General features: G+C 41.5%; 1 protein-coding gene across 13 annotated transcripts in view; it reads left to right on the plus strand.

Annotated features, from left to right (window-relative positions):
* LOC133387928 (hornerin-like) overlaps positions 1 to 16,816 on the plus strand; it is a 107,432-nt gene that overhangs the window by 17,725 nt on the left and 72,891 nt on the right. For all 13 annotated transcript variants that reach the window (XM_061633792.1, XM_061633791.1, XM_061633798.1 and 10 more), the window contains exons 5-12: positions 964 to 1,099; positions 2,696 to 2,731; positions 3,265 to 3,288; positions 9,456 to 9,497; positions 11,036 to 11,083; positions 13,598 to 13,639; positions 14,526 to 14,564; positions 15,050 to 15,079. In XM_061633792.1, the coding sequence (XP_061489776.1) occupies positions 964 to 1,099; positions 2,696 to 2,731; positions 3,265 to 3,288; positions 9,456 to 9,497; positions 11,036 to 11,083; positions 13,598 to 13,639; positions 14,526 to 14,564; positions 15,050 to 15,079 (397 nt within the window). The remainder of the gene's footprint in view (positions 1 to 963; positions 1,100 to 2,695; positions 2,732 to 3,264; positions 3,289 to 9,455; positions 9,498 to 11,035; positions 11,084 to 13,597; positions 13,640 to 14,525; positions 14,565 to 15,049; positions 15,080 to 16,816) is intronic.

The following is a 16,816-nucleotide window of genomic DNA, read 5'->3' on the forward strand; positions in this document are numbered from 1 at the left end:
CTGGCAAGAAGGATTTAAGTGCTCTCAGACCAGGCCAGTCACTGGAAGGCCACTGTAGGAAGAAAGAAGCCTAGCGTTGTGGAGATGTTAGATGGGAGCACTCAGGAGTAAAGATGGATGCCCCTGAAGGCTGCAATTCTAAACACACTTACTAAGCAACTAAGCTCCATAGAACTCAACAGGACTTACTTCAGAATCATGCCACTTTAAGCTGCTTTGCAACTATTTATACTTGTTTTTATGGTCATTAGATTTTAAAGGGATTTATTTCTTATTGTGAGCTGCCTTGGTTTCCAGCCAGCAACCCTACTCACAGGGTTGTTGGAAAGACTCCATATATACACACATACTGGAGATGTAAAAATACATACACCCCATATAATAGTTTATTGTCAAAACCAGTTGGTCATTGCAGAACTTTTTTTAAAAAAAAATGAAATCAGTATTAGTTTCCTACATAATAACAGCAAGGATACCTAAGCATGCCCTGCCTAATTTGCTTTAAAGATAGGATTGGAGGGGGAGAGAAATATTTACAAAACAATCACAATTTCTTGCTATGTTCACTCAAAAGTCCCATTAATTTACAGCACAATCCTAACCATGTCTACTCAAAAGTAAGTCCTATTTAATTCAATGGGGTTGACTCCAGGTATGTGGGATTAGCATTGCAGCTTTACTCCCAGAAAAGTGAGTATAGGATTAAAGATTCATATTAGGAAGGTTTTCAAAACACTGCCCTCTTCAACAGCCCAGGAAAATTTAAATTTAAATTTGTTTGACTCGTGCACACAAGAGAGTAAAAGACTTTGGTGAATAAAATATAAAGAATAGAAGAAATAGCATACATTTGGAAATATGGTCGAAAGCTTACACAAGAGCAAGAAGGCAAAAACTGTGATTAATATTGACGTCACATTAGAAAAATTGTTAGGATTCAAACTGTGAACATCTTCTTTCCAGAGGAACTGTTTTTCAAGATCCTGAAACATACTGGATACTTGTTCCCAGCATAGTTCTCATTCCAAGAGATTCCAATGAGACTAAAATTGAAGAGGAGCCTAAGAAAGCCAATGCATCATCAAAAAGTAGGAAGAAGGTATGCTGAAATGATTTGGTCTTTATATAAACTTTTCCTTTTAAATATTATGAGTGGAATTCAGCCAAAATTGTGCACTTCTCAGCCCCATAATGTTGACTGGATCATTCTCTATTAATTTAAACATTTTCCCCTCTCTTTCTCTCTCTCTTTCTCTCTTTCTCTCTTTCTCTCTTTCTCTCTTTCTCTCTTTCTCTCTCTTCTCTCTTTCTCTCACCCTCTCACCCTCTCACCCTCTCACCCTCTCACCCTCTCTCTCACCCTCTCACCCTCTCACCCTCTCTCTCACCCTCTCTCTCACCCTCTCTCTCACCCTCTCTCTCACCCTCTCTCTCACCCTCTCACCCTCTCTCTCACCCTCTCTCTCACCCTCTCACCCTCTCTCTCACCCTCTCACCCTCTCTCTCACCCTCTCACCCTCTCTCTCACCCTCTCACCCTCTCACCCTCTCTCTCACCCTCTCACCCTCTCACCCTCTCTCTCACCCTCTCACCCTCTCACCCTCTCTCTCACCCTCTCACCCTCTCTCTCACCCTCTCACCCTCTCACCCTCTCTCTCACCCTCTCACCCTCTCTCTCACCCTCTCTCTCACCCTCTCACCCTCTCACCCTCTCACCCTCTCACCCTCTCACCCTCTCCCTCTCACCCTCTCACCCTCTCTCTCACCCTCTCACCCTCTCTCTCACCCTCTCACCCTCTCTCTCACCCTCTCACCCTCTCACCCTCTCTCTCACCCTCTCACCCTCTCTCTCACCCTCTCACCCTCTCTCTCACCCTCTCTCTCACCCTCTCTCTCACCCTCTCACCCTCTCTCTCACCCTCTCACCCTCTCTCTCACCCTCTCACCCTCTCTCTCACCCTCTCACCCTCTCTCTCACCCTCTCACCCTCTCTCTCACCCTCTCACCCTCTCTCTCACCCTCTCACCCTCTCTCTCACCCTCTCACCCTCTCACCCTCTCTCTCACCCTCTCTCACCCTCTCTCTCACCCTCTCACCCTCTCTCTCACCCTCTCACCCTCTCTCTCACCCTCTCTCTCACCCTCTCACCCTCTCACCCTCTCACCCTCTCTCTCACCCTCTCACCCTCTCTCTCTCTCTCTCTCTCACCCTCTCTCTCTCTTTCTCTCTCTCTCTCTCTCTCTCTCTCTCTCTCTCTCTCTCTCACACACACACACACACACACACACACACACACACACACACACACACACACACACACACACACACACAGACTCTCTTCTGGTGTACAGTACTATGCATTTGTGTACACGGATACACAACCACACAGAGAAAGTTTAGTGTGAATTGGGTGGTACACAGGATGAATCAGTGTGATCATAACATCTATAGTTGTAGAAGTGGTGGCTCATTTCCCACATGTTCACACACTACTGGCCATAGTGAAATCTTTTGTATTTTGCAGGGCCTGCTGTCTTGTCACACTGGTTCACACACTAACATATTTTTCCTCATATACAGTCATGTGATAAAACTAGTTCACATTATGGATTTTTATGTCAATGATATGATTCACCATAAGTAAATTGTAGAACAAGCATTTTCATAAAACGTAATTATTTTTGTTTCTTTACAGTCATCCAGTATTACAGTAAGAGTAAACTGTGGCCCGGTAAGAATCCTTGAATTCCTATTTCCCATTATGTCCCTTATTCACACAACTGCTTTTTGTTGCATAGAATCCATTATGTGTGTTGTAGTGTATTTAAATTTAGCGAATGGCTCTCATCTTACAGAATAAGGCTAGTGGGTTGTATTCAATGAAGTCCTACTCAGAGTAGACCCATTGAAATTAGTGAACCATATCTATTCACTTCAGTGGGCCTACTCTGAGTAGGACTAGCATTGAAAGCTACCCAGTGTTTTTCTTCTCTGCCAGAGTTGGCTCAGGATATTGGTGCAAGTGGCAGTCTTTACGGAGCTGACACCTTTGCCTATATCTGCCATGGGCTCCTACTGGGAGGAAGCGTAGGATATAAATAAATAAATATATAATGCAATGAGAGAGAGAAAGGAGGGGGCAGGAAATGTGGGAGAATCCAACTTGCTGTGCCCATACTTCTTTAAATCTCCCAGTCACTAAACCTGAATTTGTACTATATTTGCAAAAGTCCTTAAAAATCAATAGCTTTTTATTACTTTCAGGGTGGCAGCAGTGAGTGCGCCAAGGTAAGCCCTCATTTTTCAAAATATACTACGCAAATGACAGCAATAGCACTTTGGTGGCCTTTCCATTATTTGCTATAAGTAATTTCCTTTATCTCTTCTTAAATATATATTTTCTCTTTAACTTCTCCCCCCCTCCCCCCCCCCCATCCACCAAAGCATATACTGGAATATTACAGCTACTGCTAGTTATTACTGATTCTGTATGCCCATGCTGTAGCCTGCAAAAATGCCTCATGGAGTTCTCAGGGCCAGAGCCTACATTTGAACAGGAATAGCCTCTGTTCACAAGACTTAATCAATGTACAGGGGTCCAGAAGAGAAGAATGCAATATTAGGCACGTAGAGAGCTGCCTTATACCAAGTCAGGCCATTGGTCCATCTACCTCAGTATTGTTGACAATGACTGGCAGCAGGGTCTCCAGGGTTTCAAACATGAGATATTCCAAGCTTTTCACGCAGATACAGGAAATTGAACCTGGAGCCTTTTGCGTGCAAGGCAGATGCTCTACCACTAACCTACAGCTGTTCCTTCTATTGCTCCCACTTCCACATCTTGATGTGTACACTCATTTATTATGTGAACACCCCTGTTGCAATTGCATGAAAATATTAAGGGTGAACAGCTATGCAGGTGTGTAGTCATCCAGAGTCTGGTGGGGTTTTAGACCCCTTACTTTTTGGGGGGAGGGAGCAGAGTCCCTGTGTCACCAGCATCCTTTCCTATTGATTGGAGCCAATCAAAGTGAAAGGAGACAAGTCAGACACTGAGAAGACTCTTCTCAGTAGCTAATACACTCCCCTTTCATGCTGATAGGCTCCTAGCAATGTTTGTTGTTGTGGGAGAAAGCATGCATGGAAAGAACTGAGTGTGTGGAGATGACGATGGAGAGCAAGCAAGCAAGGGAAAGTGGAAAAGGAGGTAGGGGAGGGGAGAACTCGGGCTGAAGGGGTCTCTCTCTCTCTCTCTCTCTCTCTCTATGTGCTGCAAGTCCTCCAGTTTGTTTGTTTGTTAACAAGGTACTTATTCTCAGTTCAGCAGCAAAAAAGGGGGGAGAGAGAAGATAAGAACAAAGAAGAGCCTGCTGGATCAGGCCAGTGGCCCATCTAGTCCAGCATCCTGTTCTCACAGTGGCCAACCAGGTGCCTGGGGGAAGCCCGCAAGCAGGACCCGAGTGCAAGAACACTCTCCCCTCCTGAGGCTTCTGGCAACTGGTTTTCAGAAGCATGCTGCCTCTGACTAGGGTGGCAGAGCACAGCCATCATGGCTAGTAGCCATTGATAGCCCTGTCCTCCATGAATTTGTCTAATCTTCTTTTAAAGCCATCCAAGCTGGTGGCCATTACTGCATCTTGTGGGAGCAAATTCCATAGTTTAACTATGTGCTGAGTAAAGAAGTGCTTCCTTTTGTCTGTCCTGAATCTTCCAACATTCAGCTTCTTTGAATGTCCACGAGTTCTAGTATTATGAGAGAGGGAGAAGAACTTTTCTCTATCCACTTTCTCAATGCCATGCATAATTTTATACACTTCTATCATGTCTCCTCTGACCCGCCTTTTCTCTAAACTAAAAAGCCCCAAATGCTGCAACCTTTCCTCGTAAGGGAGTCGCTCCATCCCCTTGATCATTCTGGTTGCCCTCTTCTGAACCTTTTCCAACTCTATAATATCCTTTTTGAGATGAGGCGACCAGAACTGTACACAGTATTCCAAATGCGGCCGCACCATAGATTTATACAACGGCATTATGATATCGGCTGTTTTATTTTCAATACCTTTCCTAATTATTGCTAGCATGGAATTTGCCTTTTTCACAGCTGCCGCACACTGGGTCGACATTTTCATCGTGCTGTCCACTACAACCCCGAGGTCTCTCTCCTGGTCGGTCACCGCCAGTTCAGACCCCATGAGCGTATATGTGAAATTCAGATTTTTTGCTCCAATATGCATAATTTTACACTTGTTTATATTGAATTGCATTTGCCATTTTTCTGCCCATTCACTCAGTTTGGAGAGGTCTTTTTGGAGCTCTTCACAATCCCTTTTTGTTTTAACAACCCTGAACAATTTAGTGTCGTCAGCAAACTTGGCCACTTCACTGCTCACTCCTAATTCTAGGTCATTAATGAACAAGTTGAAAAGTACAGGTCCCAATACCCCTTGAGGGACTCCACTTTCTACAGCCCTCCATTGGGAGAACTGTCCGTTTATTCCTACTCTCTGCTTTCTGCTTCTTAACCAAATTCCTTATCCACAAGAGGACCTCTCCTCTTATTCCATGACTGCTAAGCTTCCTCAGAAGCCTTTGGTGAGGTACCTTGTCAAACGCTTTTTGAAAGTCTAAGTACACTATGTCCACTGGATCACCTCTATCTATATGCTTGTTGACACTCTCAAAGAATTCTAATAGGTTACTGAGACAGGACTTTCCCTTGCAGAAGCCATGCTGGCTCTGCTTCAGCAAGGCTTGTTCTTCTATGTGCTTAGTTAATCTAGCTTTAATAATACTTTCTACCAGTTTTCCAGGGACAGAAGTTAAGCTAACCGGCCTGTAATTTCTGGGATCCCCTCTGGATCCCTTTTTGAAGATTGGTGTTACATTTGCCACTTTCCAGTCCTCAGGCAAGGAGGAGGACCCGAGGGACAAGTTACATATTTTAGTTAGCAGATCAGCAATTTCACCTTTGAGTTCTTTGAGAACTCTCGGGTGGATGCCATCCGGGCCCGGTGATTTGTCAGTTTTTATATTGTCCATTAAGCTTAGAACTTCCTCTCTCGTTACCACTATTTGTCTTAGTTCCTCAGAATCCCTTCCTGCAAATGTTAGTTCAGGTTCAGGGATCTGCCCTATATCTTCCACTGTGAAGACAGATGCAAAGAATTCATTTAGCTTCTCTGCAATCTCCTTATCGTTCTTTAGTACACCTTTGACTCCCTTATCATCCAAGGGTCCAATCGTCTCCCTAGATGGTCTCCTGCTTTGAATGTATTTATAGAATTTTTTGTTGTTGGTTTTTATTTTCTTAGCAATGTGCTCCTCAAATTCTTTTTTAGCATCCCTTATTGTCTTCTTGCATTTCTTTTGCCAGAGTTTGTGTTCTTTTTTATTTTCTTCATTCGGACAAGACTTCCATTTTCTGAAGGAAGACTTTTTGCCTCTAAGAGCTTCCTTGACTTTGATGTGTGCTTTTGATCCAGCCCAAAGACAGGAGTAGTAGGGGAGGAGGGAAAGAGAGAAAAAGTACATTCAGGAGGGTAAAAAATGTATGTGTGTGATGGTGTTTGTTGTTTTAGTTTGTTGCTTTTGATGATGATGATGATGATGGGGTGGGTGTGTTGTGCATGATAAGGTGAAATACAAATAAATATGCCTCAATGGGGGGGGGAGGAGTATAGCAAATACCACAGGTTAAGATCTGGAATTTCCATGCTTAAGTTTCCTCTTAAAGCTCATAAGCTCTGTCCAAATGCAGTTACTCTGAGTCTTAGTATGACTACCAAGAAGGGAAACTCAGCAAAGGAAGTTCCTTACTTTACATAGTACTTTTGCCCAGAAAATAGTAGATCTAGCTGAAAGGCAATACATGGAGATCTGCAATGATCTTGAAGGGACCTGAGCATTTGAATTTGCCACTACACTGCTATGCATGTTTATTCGGAAGGAAATCCTATTGTGTTCAACAGGATATACTTCCAAGTACGTGTGTATAGAATTGCCACTTACTAAATGTAGAGTAAAATAACAGAATGTTGTGAAATAAAACTCAAGATAAACTGAATAAACAATTGCATCTCGGGTAGGTGAATTTAAAGGTGAATTAATCAAATTTGTCTTTCCAAAAGGCTATGAGAACTGAAACACAGTCATCATTTGAAATTTGTACTTGTCTGAATTTTGCGGTGTGATTCTCTAATCAAACATTGTTTACCAAAAAATGCATTTATTTATTTATTTATTTATTTAATTGCACTTTTAAACCGCCCTATAGCAACAAGCTCTCAGGGTGGTGTACAACAAGATAAAACCACATTTTAAAATACGAACAAGTGTGGATTACACTATACAATTATAAAACATATTTAAAAACAAAATTAGAATAAAAATGAAATAAAAATTACAATTACAGTTTAAATTAAAATTAAAATTAAAATTAAGCTTAAAATGCCTGGGCAAAGAGGTAGGTTTTTACCTGGCGCCGAAAGGATAATAAGGAAGGCGCCAGGCGTATCTCATCTGGGAGGGCATTCCATAATTCGGGGGCCACCACTGAGAAGGCCCTAGATCTAGTTACTGTTCTCCTGGCCTCCCTATGAGTTGGGACCCAGAGAAGGGCCTTGGACGTCGAGCGCAGTGAATGGGTAGGTACATAGCGAGAGAGGCGTTCCATCAGATATTGCGGTCCGATGCCATTAAGGGCTTTATAGGTAAGAACCAACACTTTGAATCTGGCCCGGAAACATATTGGTAGCCAGTGCAGTTGGGCCAGAATAGGTGTTATGTGGTCAAATTTCTTCGTCCCAGTAAGAACTCTGGCCGCAGCATTCTGCACTAGCTGAAGTTTCCGAATCGTCTTCAAAGGTAACCCTGCGTAGAGTGCATTACAGTAGTCCAATCTAGAGGTTACCAGAGCGTGAATAACTGAGGCGAGGTTCTCCCTGTCCAGATAGGGTTGTAGTTGGGCTACCAGCCGAAGCTGGTATAACGCATTCTGTGCCACCGAGGCTACCTGGGCCTCAAGTGACAGGAGCGGATCTAATAAGACCCCCAAACTACGGACCTGCTCCTTTAGGGGGAGTGTAACCCCATCTAGGGCAGGTCTGACATCAACCATCTGGGCAGAGGGCCCCCCCACCAACAGCATCTCAGTTTTGTCAGGATTGAGTTTCAGTTTGTTAGCTCTCATCCAGTCCATTATCGCGGCCAGGCAGCGGTTTAGTACATTAACAGCCTCACCTGAAGAAGATGAGAAGGAGAAATAGAGCTGCGTATCATCAGCATATTGCTGGAAACGCACTCCAAAACTCCTTATGACCTCACCCAGCGGCTTCATATAGATATTAAAGAGCATGGGGGACAGAACTGAACCCTGCGGGACCCCATATTGGAGCACCCAGGGACTTGAGTAATGTTCCCCAAGCATCACCTTCTGGAGACGATTCCCAAGATAGGAGCACAGCCACTGCCAAGCAGTGCCTCCAACTCCTAAATCCGTGAGTCGCCCCAGAAGGATACCATGGTCGATGCTATCAAAAGCCGCTGAGAGATCAAGGAGAACCAACAGAGTTACACTCCCTCTGTCTTTCTCTCAACAGAGGTCATCATACAGGGCGACCAAGGCCATTTCTGTACCAAACCCCGGCCGAAAGCCCGATTGAAATGGATCCAGATAATCAGTTTCATCCAGGAGAGCCTGGATTAGGGGAAAGTGTGCATTAAAATGAATATGTTGGTGAAAATAACATATAAAAATCTTTATATCAGGAAAAATGCTGGCAAAAATGTATATGTTAAGTAAAATTGTTTTAATTGTTTTGTTTTTATTATACTGTGATTAAGAAATCTGATTTGTTTAATTTATTATGTTTTAAAATAAGCTTGTTTTAGCATGTTGGTTTTTCCTTGAAACGTAGGGAATATTTTGTTTAGTCTATTATGTATATTATTTTTTTTCTTGTATTTCTTGTACTTAGTTTTATATGCAATGTTTATATTACACTGATACTAAAGAGCATATTTTTGTTCAGTTAACTGTATTTTATTGTTTTTTGTAGTTGTTTTAAGATGTTTGGACTTGTTGCACACTGCTTAGAGTTTTATTTAAATGTAAGCGGTATAAAAATAGACTAAAATAAATAAATTTGCATACAAAATTGTGTAATGGGTAAAATTGTATACAGAAGTATATATAGGTAAAATTACATACAAAGTGTGTTTATTAGGAGAAATTCACACTAAAATGCTAATGAATTTTCATGAAGCCTTTTTTTAAAATTGCAAATTGCTTAAGAAATCTGTAAAACTGAATTTAAGATTGGAAACATGGGGAAAAGAGAACTGAAACTGACCAGTCTGTTCATCCCTAATCTTGGAACACTGCGACTATGAAAATACTGTAATTTAATAGCTGTCTTTGCTGAACAAATCATCACTTTATTTGATTTGATTTACAGAGTTCAACATTTTCCTCTCAGAGTGGTAGCAGCCAACCCCAGGTAAACTCTGCTTTCCTCAAGATATTACTAGCTTCATAATCTCATTGCCCTCCCATTTTTTCTTGTGTTTGCTGTGCTACCTGTTTTGGGGAGCTGCTGCCTTCTCTTTCTGCCCAGGTTTTATTTGTTTCTGTTTGAGTATAGGTGTCTTGCTTGTTGTTTGGGTTGGGGGGTTCCTATAGCTGAGGATAGTGTCATGTAAACATTTGTGATGTGAGACTCATGAAAAGAATTGGCCTCTCTCATGATCTGTTAGTCTTTCCCTTGATGCACAAGCCATTCTTCCCATGTCATATTGGGTACTGCTTCCAGTTGGGTGTTTATTGTGGGATCAGTGCTCCTCATGGTTGCAAGTTTTTTGCAGCATCTATATGATATTATTGGCATCAAAATGCCAACTCATATTCCCCTGCCCCATCAGCCATTTATTCCAGATCTACCATTCCTAGAGAACATTTGATGATGATTATGATGATAAATGTGTCACTTGTTACCTGACAGTCTCCAGGCAACTTACAACAATGTTAAAAACAAAAATATATCATACTATGAAAACAAAAAAAATGAAACAATAACACCCCCATGCAACCCAAAGGAAGCTTTGGCAGCATACTAATAACAGACAACATCATCACAGTCTTTCCAATGGTGCCAAAAAGATGTCAATGATGGTGCCAGGTGGACCTCACTGGGGAGCGTATTCCACAGATGGAGAGCCACAACTGAGAAGGTCCTCTCCCTTGTGCCACCCTCCAAGCCTTCCTCAGAGGGAGCACCTGGAAAAGGGCCTCAGAAGAAAATCTAAGGGTTTGGGTAGGTTCAGATTGTGAGAGGCATTCCAGAAGATATTGGGGTCCTGAGCCATGTAGAGCTTTATAAGGCAAAACCAGCACTTTGAATTGGGCTTGGAAGTGTACAGGCAGCCAGTGTACCTGGAACAGGACTGAAGTTATATGTTGCCAACAATCCATTTGTGATATCTCAGTCACCCATTTGCAAATTAACTCTCCCCTCCCCAACTGGAAACACCCATTTTCTCCAGAGTGCTCCAACGAGCAGTGCCATCCCCTTGTCACCTAGCCACAAACCTTCCATTCTTTTATACCACTTTTTGTGTAATCAATTATGTCCTGCCCTGGGCTCCTGCTGGGAGGAAGGGCGTGATATATATCAAATAATAAATAATTAAATAAATAATCCCCCAGTTGTGAATCACTCATTTAGGGCAATAGGATGAAGACATAATATAAGAAAATAAAAGTTCTCCTTGTCCTTCACCTATGTGAAAAGCAAAGAAGTCATTTGAAGCATTCACTTGGTTTCTCTCTCCCTTTAACATCAAAGCAAATAATTTCCGGTTTCTTTGCAGATTGTACATGTTGCTCCCAAGGGCAGCAACAGTTACTCTCAAGTAACCCTCCTCCCCCCAATAGCAGATGGACTGCAATGAAAGCTCTTAGTGGTGCACATTGCAGTTTCTTTGCCTGCATTGAATAAAGCATCTGACAAAGAAATAACCTGTGTTTACTTTCTTCCAGGGAGGTGTAGTGTATCAAGGTGGTATCAAGAAAGGTGGATGCCTTGGTGTAAGTAGAGTAGATGCATCTCCGTTTTGGTTTGACCTTTGTCCCTGTGCAACTATTGTTCTTAAAAATTAGGCGGCACTGTGGGTGTTCTGTTCATTTTCACTTAAATTGGCCTCAGCATTCAGAAACTAAAACTCCACCAGTATACGCAGTTGTTGTGGTGGTTTGATTTCCCCCCGTGATTATTTTATTTTATTGTGTATTGTATATTTTTATGTTGTATCCCACTCCGGGATTAATTCTAATTGTCTAAATAATTAACAGAAACATAATTGAAAATGCTGCTTTAAATAGCTTGGGCCTAAGTACTTTCAAGATTGCCTTCTCCCAAGGATTCCAAGTGCACTAATTGTGCTATACCAAATTGTATGCTTTGTAAGGTACACTTAGAGGAGTTCTGTCCTCAGGTGCTGTCTCACAACTGTGGAACTAATTTCTTTTTCCTAGAAGCTCACCATGAAGTCTCAGCCTTGGCAATTTCCTGAGCCCTTTAAAAACTACCTCCTTTGGCTTTTATTCAGTGGTGTGAGCAGGAGCTGAGATTTTAATTAGGGTGTGTGTATACACTACACATGCTCATTCAGTTAGACATTTTGTTCTGTTTGTGGGAAAAAATGGTGTTAACCTAGTCTGGGTACTAGGGTTGAGATGGCACATAAATCAGGATTAGTAGATAGATAGACAGACAGTTGGCGTGTGCATATTGTCAATATTTACACTGTGATAAGTGGTCACGCCCAGAAAAAGTTGTAATACAGGAGAAGGCTTCCCAGTTCTTACTGATTCCACACTTGTAAGAAATTGTTCTTTTCGTGTGGCACCACCTACCCTTTAGAACTCCCTGTCTTTTGACATCAGGCAGGCACCTTTGCTGTATTATTTTTGACTCCAGCTTAAAACTTTTTTGTTTAGGCAAGCCGATCCAGAGAGATGTTGATGTGTTTTAACCTGTTTAGTTTGTTGCTGTTTTAATTGTTTTTAAAATGTGCTAATTACTTGTTTTTAACTGTGTTATTGATAATGTTAGCGTATTTTCTAAACTGCTTAGAGGTTTCTACAATCAAGTGGCATATACATTTTGTTAAATAATATAGCATGTTTGTATGCAGTGCCTTCCCCACCCAATATTACAACAGCCAGTACCCAGTAGCAGTTAGCAGGGGTGATGCTAACCTGACCTCATCACCAGTGTCGCTGTAACTTATGGGGAGGGTCAAGGTGGTGCAATGACGCCAATGACAGGAGGTCAGATAAGCTCCTCTGTCCCGCCGACTGCTGCTGTCAGCACCTAAACATCAAAAATTACCTCAGATATTAAAGCACTGGAAGAGAATGTGGAAATTCCTGTGGCCAGCTGGGAATGTGTGTTTATCTCTCCAAGGAGATAAACACACACTTTCAAATGTGTGTGGAGCTTCTGCATCTCTAATTCTCTGTGTTATTATTACTTATAAATAGGGATGAGGGAAAAATTCAATTCAGTTCACATCCTACGTAATTCACAATTCCCCAAACAGTAGAAACACAGGCATCATTCAAAATTTGCTCTTCTCCAAATTCTGTAATGCAGTCCTCAAGCCAAATACACACAAAAATGCACATACTAAGGTAAAGTGTGCATAAAAATGCATATATTGATGAAAATAATATAAAAATATATTAGGATAAATTGCTTTCCAAAAATGTGTGTATTATGCAACATTGCATAGCAAAATGAGTATATTAGGAGAAAATCACACTAAAATGCTGATGAATTTTCATAGTGACTGATGTGGAAATGTGGAGAACTGAACTTAAGACTGGAAAAATTAGAAACTGAAGTAAACTAAAACTGACAGATTCACCAATCCCTAAGTGTAAGTCAGGAGGGATGGCTCCCAGGAAGGCTAAGTCCTAGTTCTTTTCTTTCTAGAAATTATTATTTTTAAAGTTTTATTTATTTTATTTGTACAAATATTTATAAATCACCAACTCATCAGAAAAATATCATGGCAGTGTACAATGAAATTATCTAAATCATTATAAAATAATAACATACAGAACAAATGACTAACAATGAATGAGATTTATTCTCTAAAAACACTTGGCAAAGCAAAAACATTTTCAGCAGGCAACAAAATATCAAAGGTGTTGGTACATGTTGACATTAATCACTAAATTAATAACTGAACTCACAACCTAATACTTTCCAGCTGTAAACCAAACAAACTAAAAATAAAGCCAAAATATTTCCAGTGAAGTCCCTCTCCCCATGTACCTCTGTGCCTTTCCAAATCTGCTCTGGAGGGTTGGGGGGAAACCCAGAGCAGATTTGGGGTGTGTGTGTGGGGGAGACAGGAAGAGGCAGAGGAAGTCCAATTGCAAAGCTAGAGGTCCTTACACTAACAAATCCATTATCTTTTCTGTAATTCTGATATTCCTTCTCAATCAACAGGAATATTTTTAATGCAATTAATTTCTATTAACAGGCAAAGTGAAGTAAAATATCAAATTAGTTCTCTATTTTCCAAACAGGGCGCAACTGCTAGTGTCTACAGCAAGCATGGCTGCGTTGATGTAAGCATTCTTCTGGGGTTTTGTTTTCGTTTTGGTGGGGGTTTTTTATGCAAGGGTAGCATTAGTTCAGCCCCATCTCAGTTTAGCAGTACTATGTTTTGTAATTCAAACTACAGCCATGGCTGTTAGAAGTTTGCTGCAATTTGTAGCTATCTGATATAAAATAAAATTGAAAGCACTGCCAAAAAACTGGACCAATGAGTAATGTACTGGTCGAAACACAACAGTTTAAAGCCTAATAACTGTGAGCAGAGTGTTGCTGATAGAATGTGGCTTTCCTGCCCTTTTCCTCTAGTGTAGCCCACTATGCTCCCCAAAATAAGGGTACCTTCGAGAATAGTGTGGGATATGGTAGTGATTGCAAAAAGAAGTGGGTGTTAGTGGAAATTGTGGAACCCCCCCACCCCGGTCCTTTGGGATCCAAACTATTGGGGTCTAATTAGCAAATGATTTAGCAGTCGTATATCCACCTACCTAGGAATAAGCACTATTGAATGTAATGGGACTTACTTCTGAGCAGACATATACAAGTGCATTGTTAAAATTAAATAATATGCTTGATGGTCTGCACTGTAAATAACTAATGCATAAATGTGCAAGCATTTTAAAATTTAAAAGAACACTGTGAAAACCTCCACATTATTTTTTCAATATTAGCTCATTTGGATCTCCATTGCCCTAGAGTAAATCTGAATTTGATTTTCCCCAAGGTCTAGATATTTAAATTAGATAACAAAATGCCCCTTAATAATATATGCAGTTTTCCAGAATTCTTTCCACCTCTGCTTAAATATACGGTTGCAAATGGGTCTAATTTCATAACGTAGCAAATAGTTGAAACATATGCCTATTATAAAGAAGTAACCAGGATTTGTTTTATATGCAGCCGGGTGTAAACTATGGTGGTGGCAGCTCCTATGGACAGGTAAGGAATTAGTAATCAGCTAGTACTACTAGGTCAAAGGTTTACAAATATGTAAAACAAGACTCCTACAAAGATGGGGAGGATACCAGGGAAAGGATGGGGAACCTCAGATCCAGGGGCCAAATGTGGCCCTCCAGGCCTCTCTGTCTGACCTTTGGGACTCCCCCCAGGTCACCTCCTCTCCCAGTCACACCCCTCACTGGTCAGGCTGTGCATCATACAGGAATGTTTTTACCTGGCTGGAATGCATTCTTGAACTCTGAAAATGTGTCTTGCTTGTCTGGATGAAGATAGAGAGAGGGGTGTGAGTGTGGGTGTAAAAACTAGCCTGCTATACAAAGCTTAAATTGGCATTTGCTGCTCTACCTTGGGTGAAAAACCATTCCCCACATGGGACATAGGAACTACTCCCTGATGCCTCCACCTCAATCGTTTTAGCACAAGGGTTGAAAGTATTAAATATTTGCATTTTCTTTTCCTTACAGTCTGTTTCAACTGTTTCAGACAAAGGAAAGGTATGTAGCTCCTTCTGAACTATAACACTGAAGTGTCTCTACTCAAGTACCTTCTTTCACCCAAGTCCTTACTGTTAGGGAAGTGCAATAATTCTGCTATGTTTGGATTTCGTACTGGATTTTTCAACGGTCCACTTATTCTCCATCTCAGTGAAGTGATCCTGTTAGCTCCAAATTTTAGCAGCTTTCTCCTGACACCAGTTTTTCCCCTTGAATACTCCCTCAAAAAGGTTGTTCTTTTATTGATGTTAATCACAGCACAGTAATAAATCTCTCTCTCTCTCTCTCTCTCTCTCTCTCTCTCTCTGTCTGTCTCTGCCACCTCACCTCCACTCAAATAATCCAAGGTCCAAGTGGGAGGAAGCAAGCCAAACCTATAAAAGAGATTAAAAGGCAAGCCTAGCTGTAGAGAATCTCTCCCACATTAAGGACTCTAGGCTTGTTGAGGAGGAGATGGGGGATGGAGGAGCACTGAAAGCTGCTTTCTTCCTTTCCTTTCCAAATGGAAAACAGCCAGTTTCTGCATGCTGACATGAAAACTGACCAGCCTCAGTCACAGTGAAGGAGGTGGAGGAGGCAGAGCGGCTTTTCTTTCCTTTCAAAATATCAATACTTCCTTTCATTTATCAGTATTTCCTTTCAAAATATCAACATTTCATTTAAAAACATTGATATTTCCTTTACAAAATATCAATATTAACATCAATATTTTGAGGGAGAAACAAATGGAATGGTAAAAGTAGCAGATAGTGGACAAAGAATGAATTTGAATCAATACTGCCTCTTAGGTCGACGGAATGCTTTCAAAGCTGTACTGGCCTATAGATCCCATCTCTACTTATAGTCAGCACCTGTACTGGCCTATACAGCTCACACGTTTCTTGTTGACTCAAGCAACATAACATATCAGTAGGGGTGGTGTATAGTACCCAAGGCAAACCTAGTTATTTTGGCAGTTGAGTCAGAAGATCCCAATAATAAACAATAAATAAATTACAAAGTTCACCATTTGCTGCCCTTTAATGACACCTAAAATCAACTGCCTGAGGCAGCTGCCTCACTGTGCCTAATGATAGGGCTGGCTCCAAATATTTGCTTGGGGTTGTCCTGCACATTCTGGCTACAACTTAGTGTACAGTTAAGTTCACCTAAGTCTGGTTTGTAAGTAATTGAACTACAGTGCACCCAACTCTGTGCTGTTATGGCCCTTGCCTTTGGAGAGACTTCTCCCAAACATTCAGTGTGGGGCTAAAACACTACAGTTGAAGGAGATGCTCCCATATAGGTGTACCCTAAAGCCATGGTTCTCCAAGAAGGATCTTCAAGAGCACAGGCTATAGGGTATTGTGGAAACTCTTTCTTCTCCCACTTTCTGCTCATTTGTGACATGGGACGTAGGAAGCTGCCTTATACCAGGTCAGATTGTTTGCCCACCTTGCCTAGTATTGTCTACTTTGACTGGCAGTGGCTCTCTAGGGTGTCAATGTATCTATGGTGGCAGAGTGCCAACTCGGAATGCTGTGTGCCTGCTCAGTTGGGTGGTTTAGTGGCAATTTTTCTCATTTGTGGATATTTGTATAAAATACTTGGCAATCACAGTAGCTCCCAGGACTGAGCCTTAGGGATCCCATGCAAGAGTCCACTGGTCCTTCTGACTGCAGCAGTAGATATTGCCAAGTTTTTAAGACACAACGTTCCCGCTTCCTGGTTTAGGCAGAGAGATCCAACTAGAGAAGG

The sequence above is a fragment of the Rhineura floridana genome, chromosome 6 (assembly GCF_030035675.1).
Source record: "Rhineura floridana isolate rRhiFlo1 chromosome 6, rRhiFlo1.hap2, whole genome shotgun sequence".
Taxonomy (NCBI): Eukaryota; Metazoa; Chordata; class Lepidosauria; order Squamata; family Rhineuridae; genus Rhineura; species Rhineura floridana.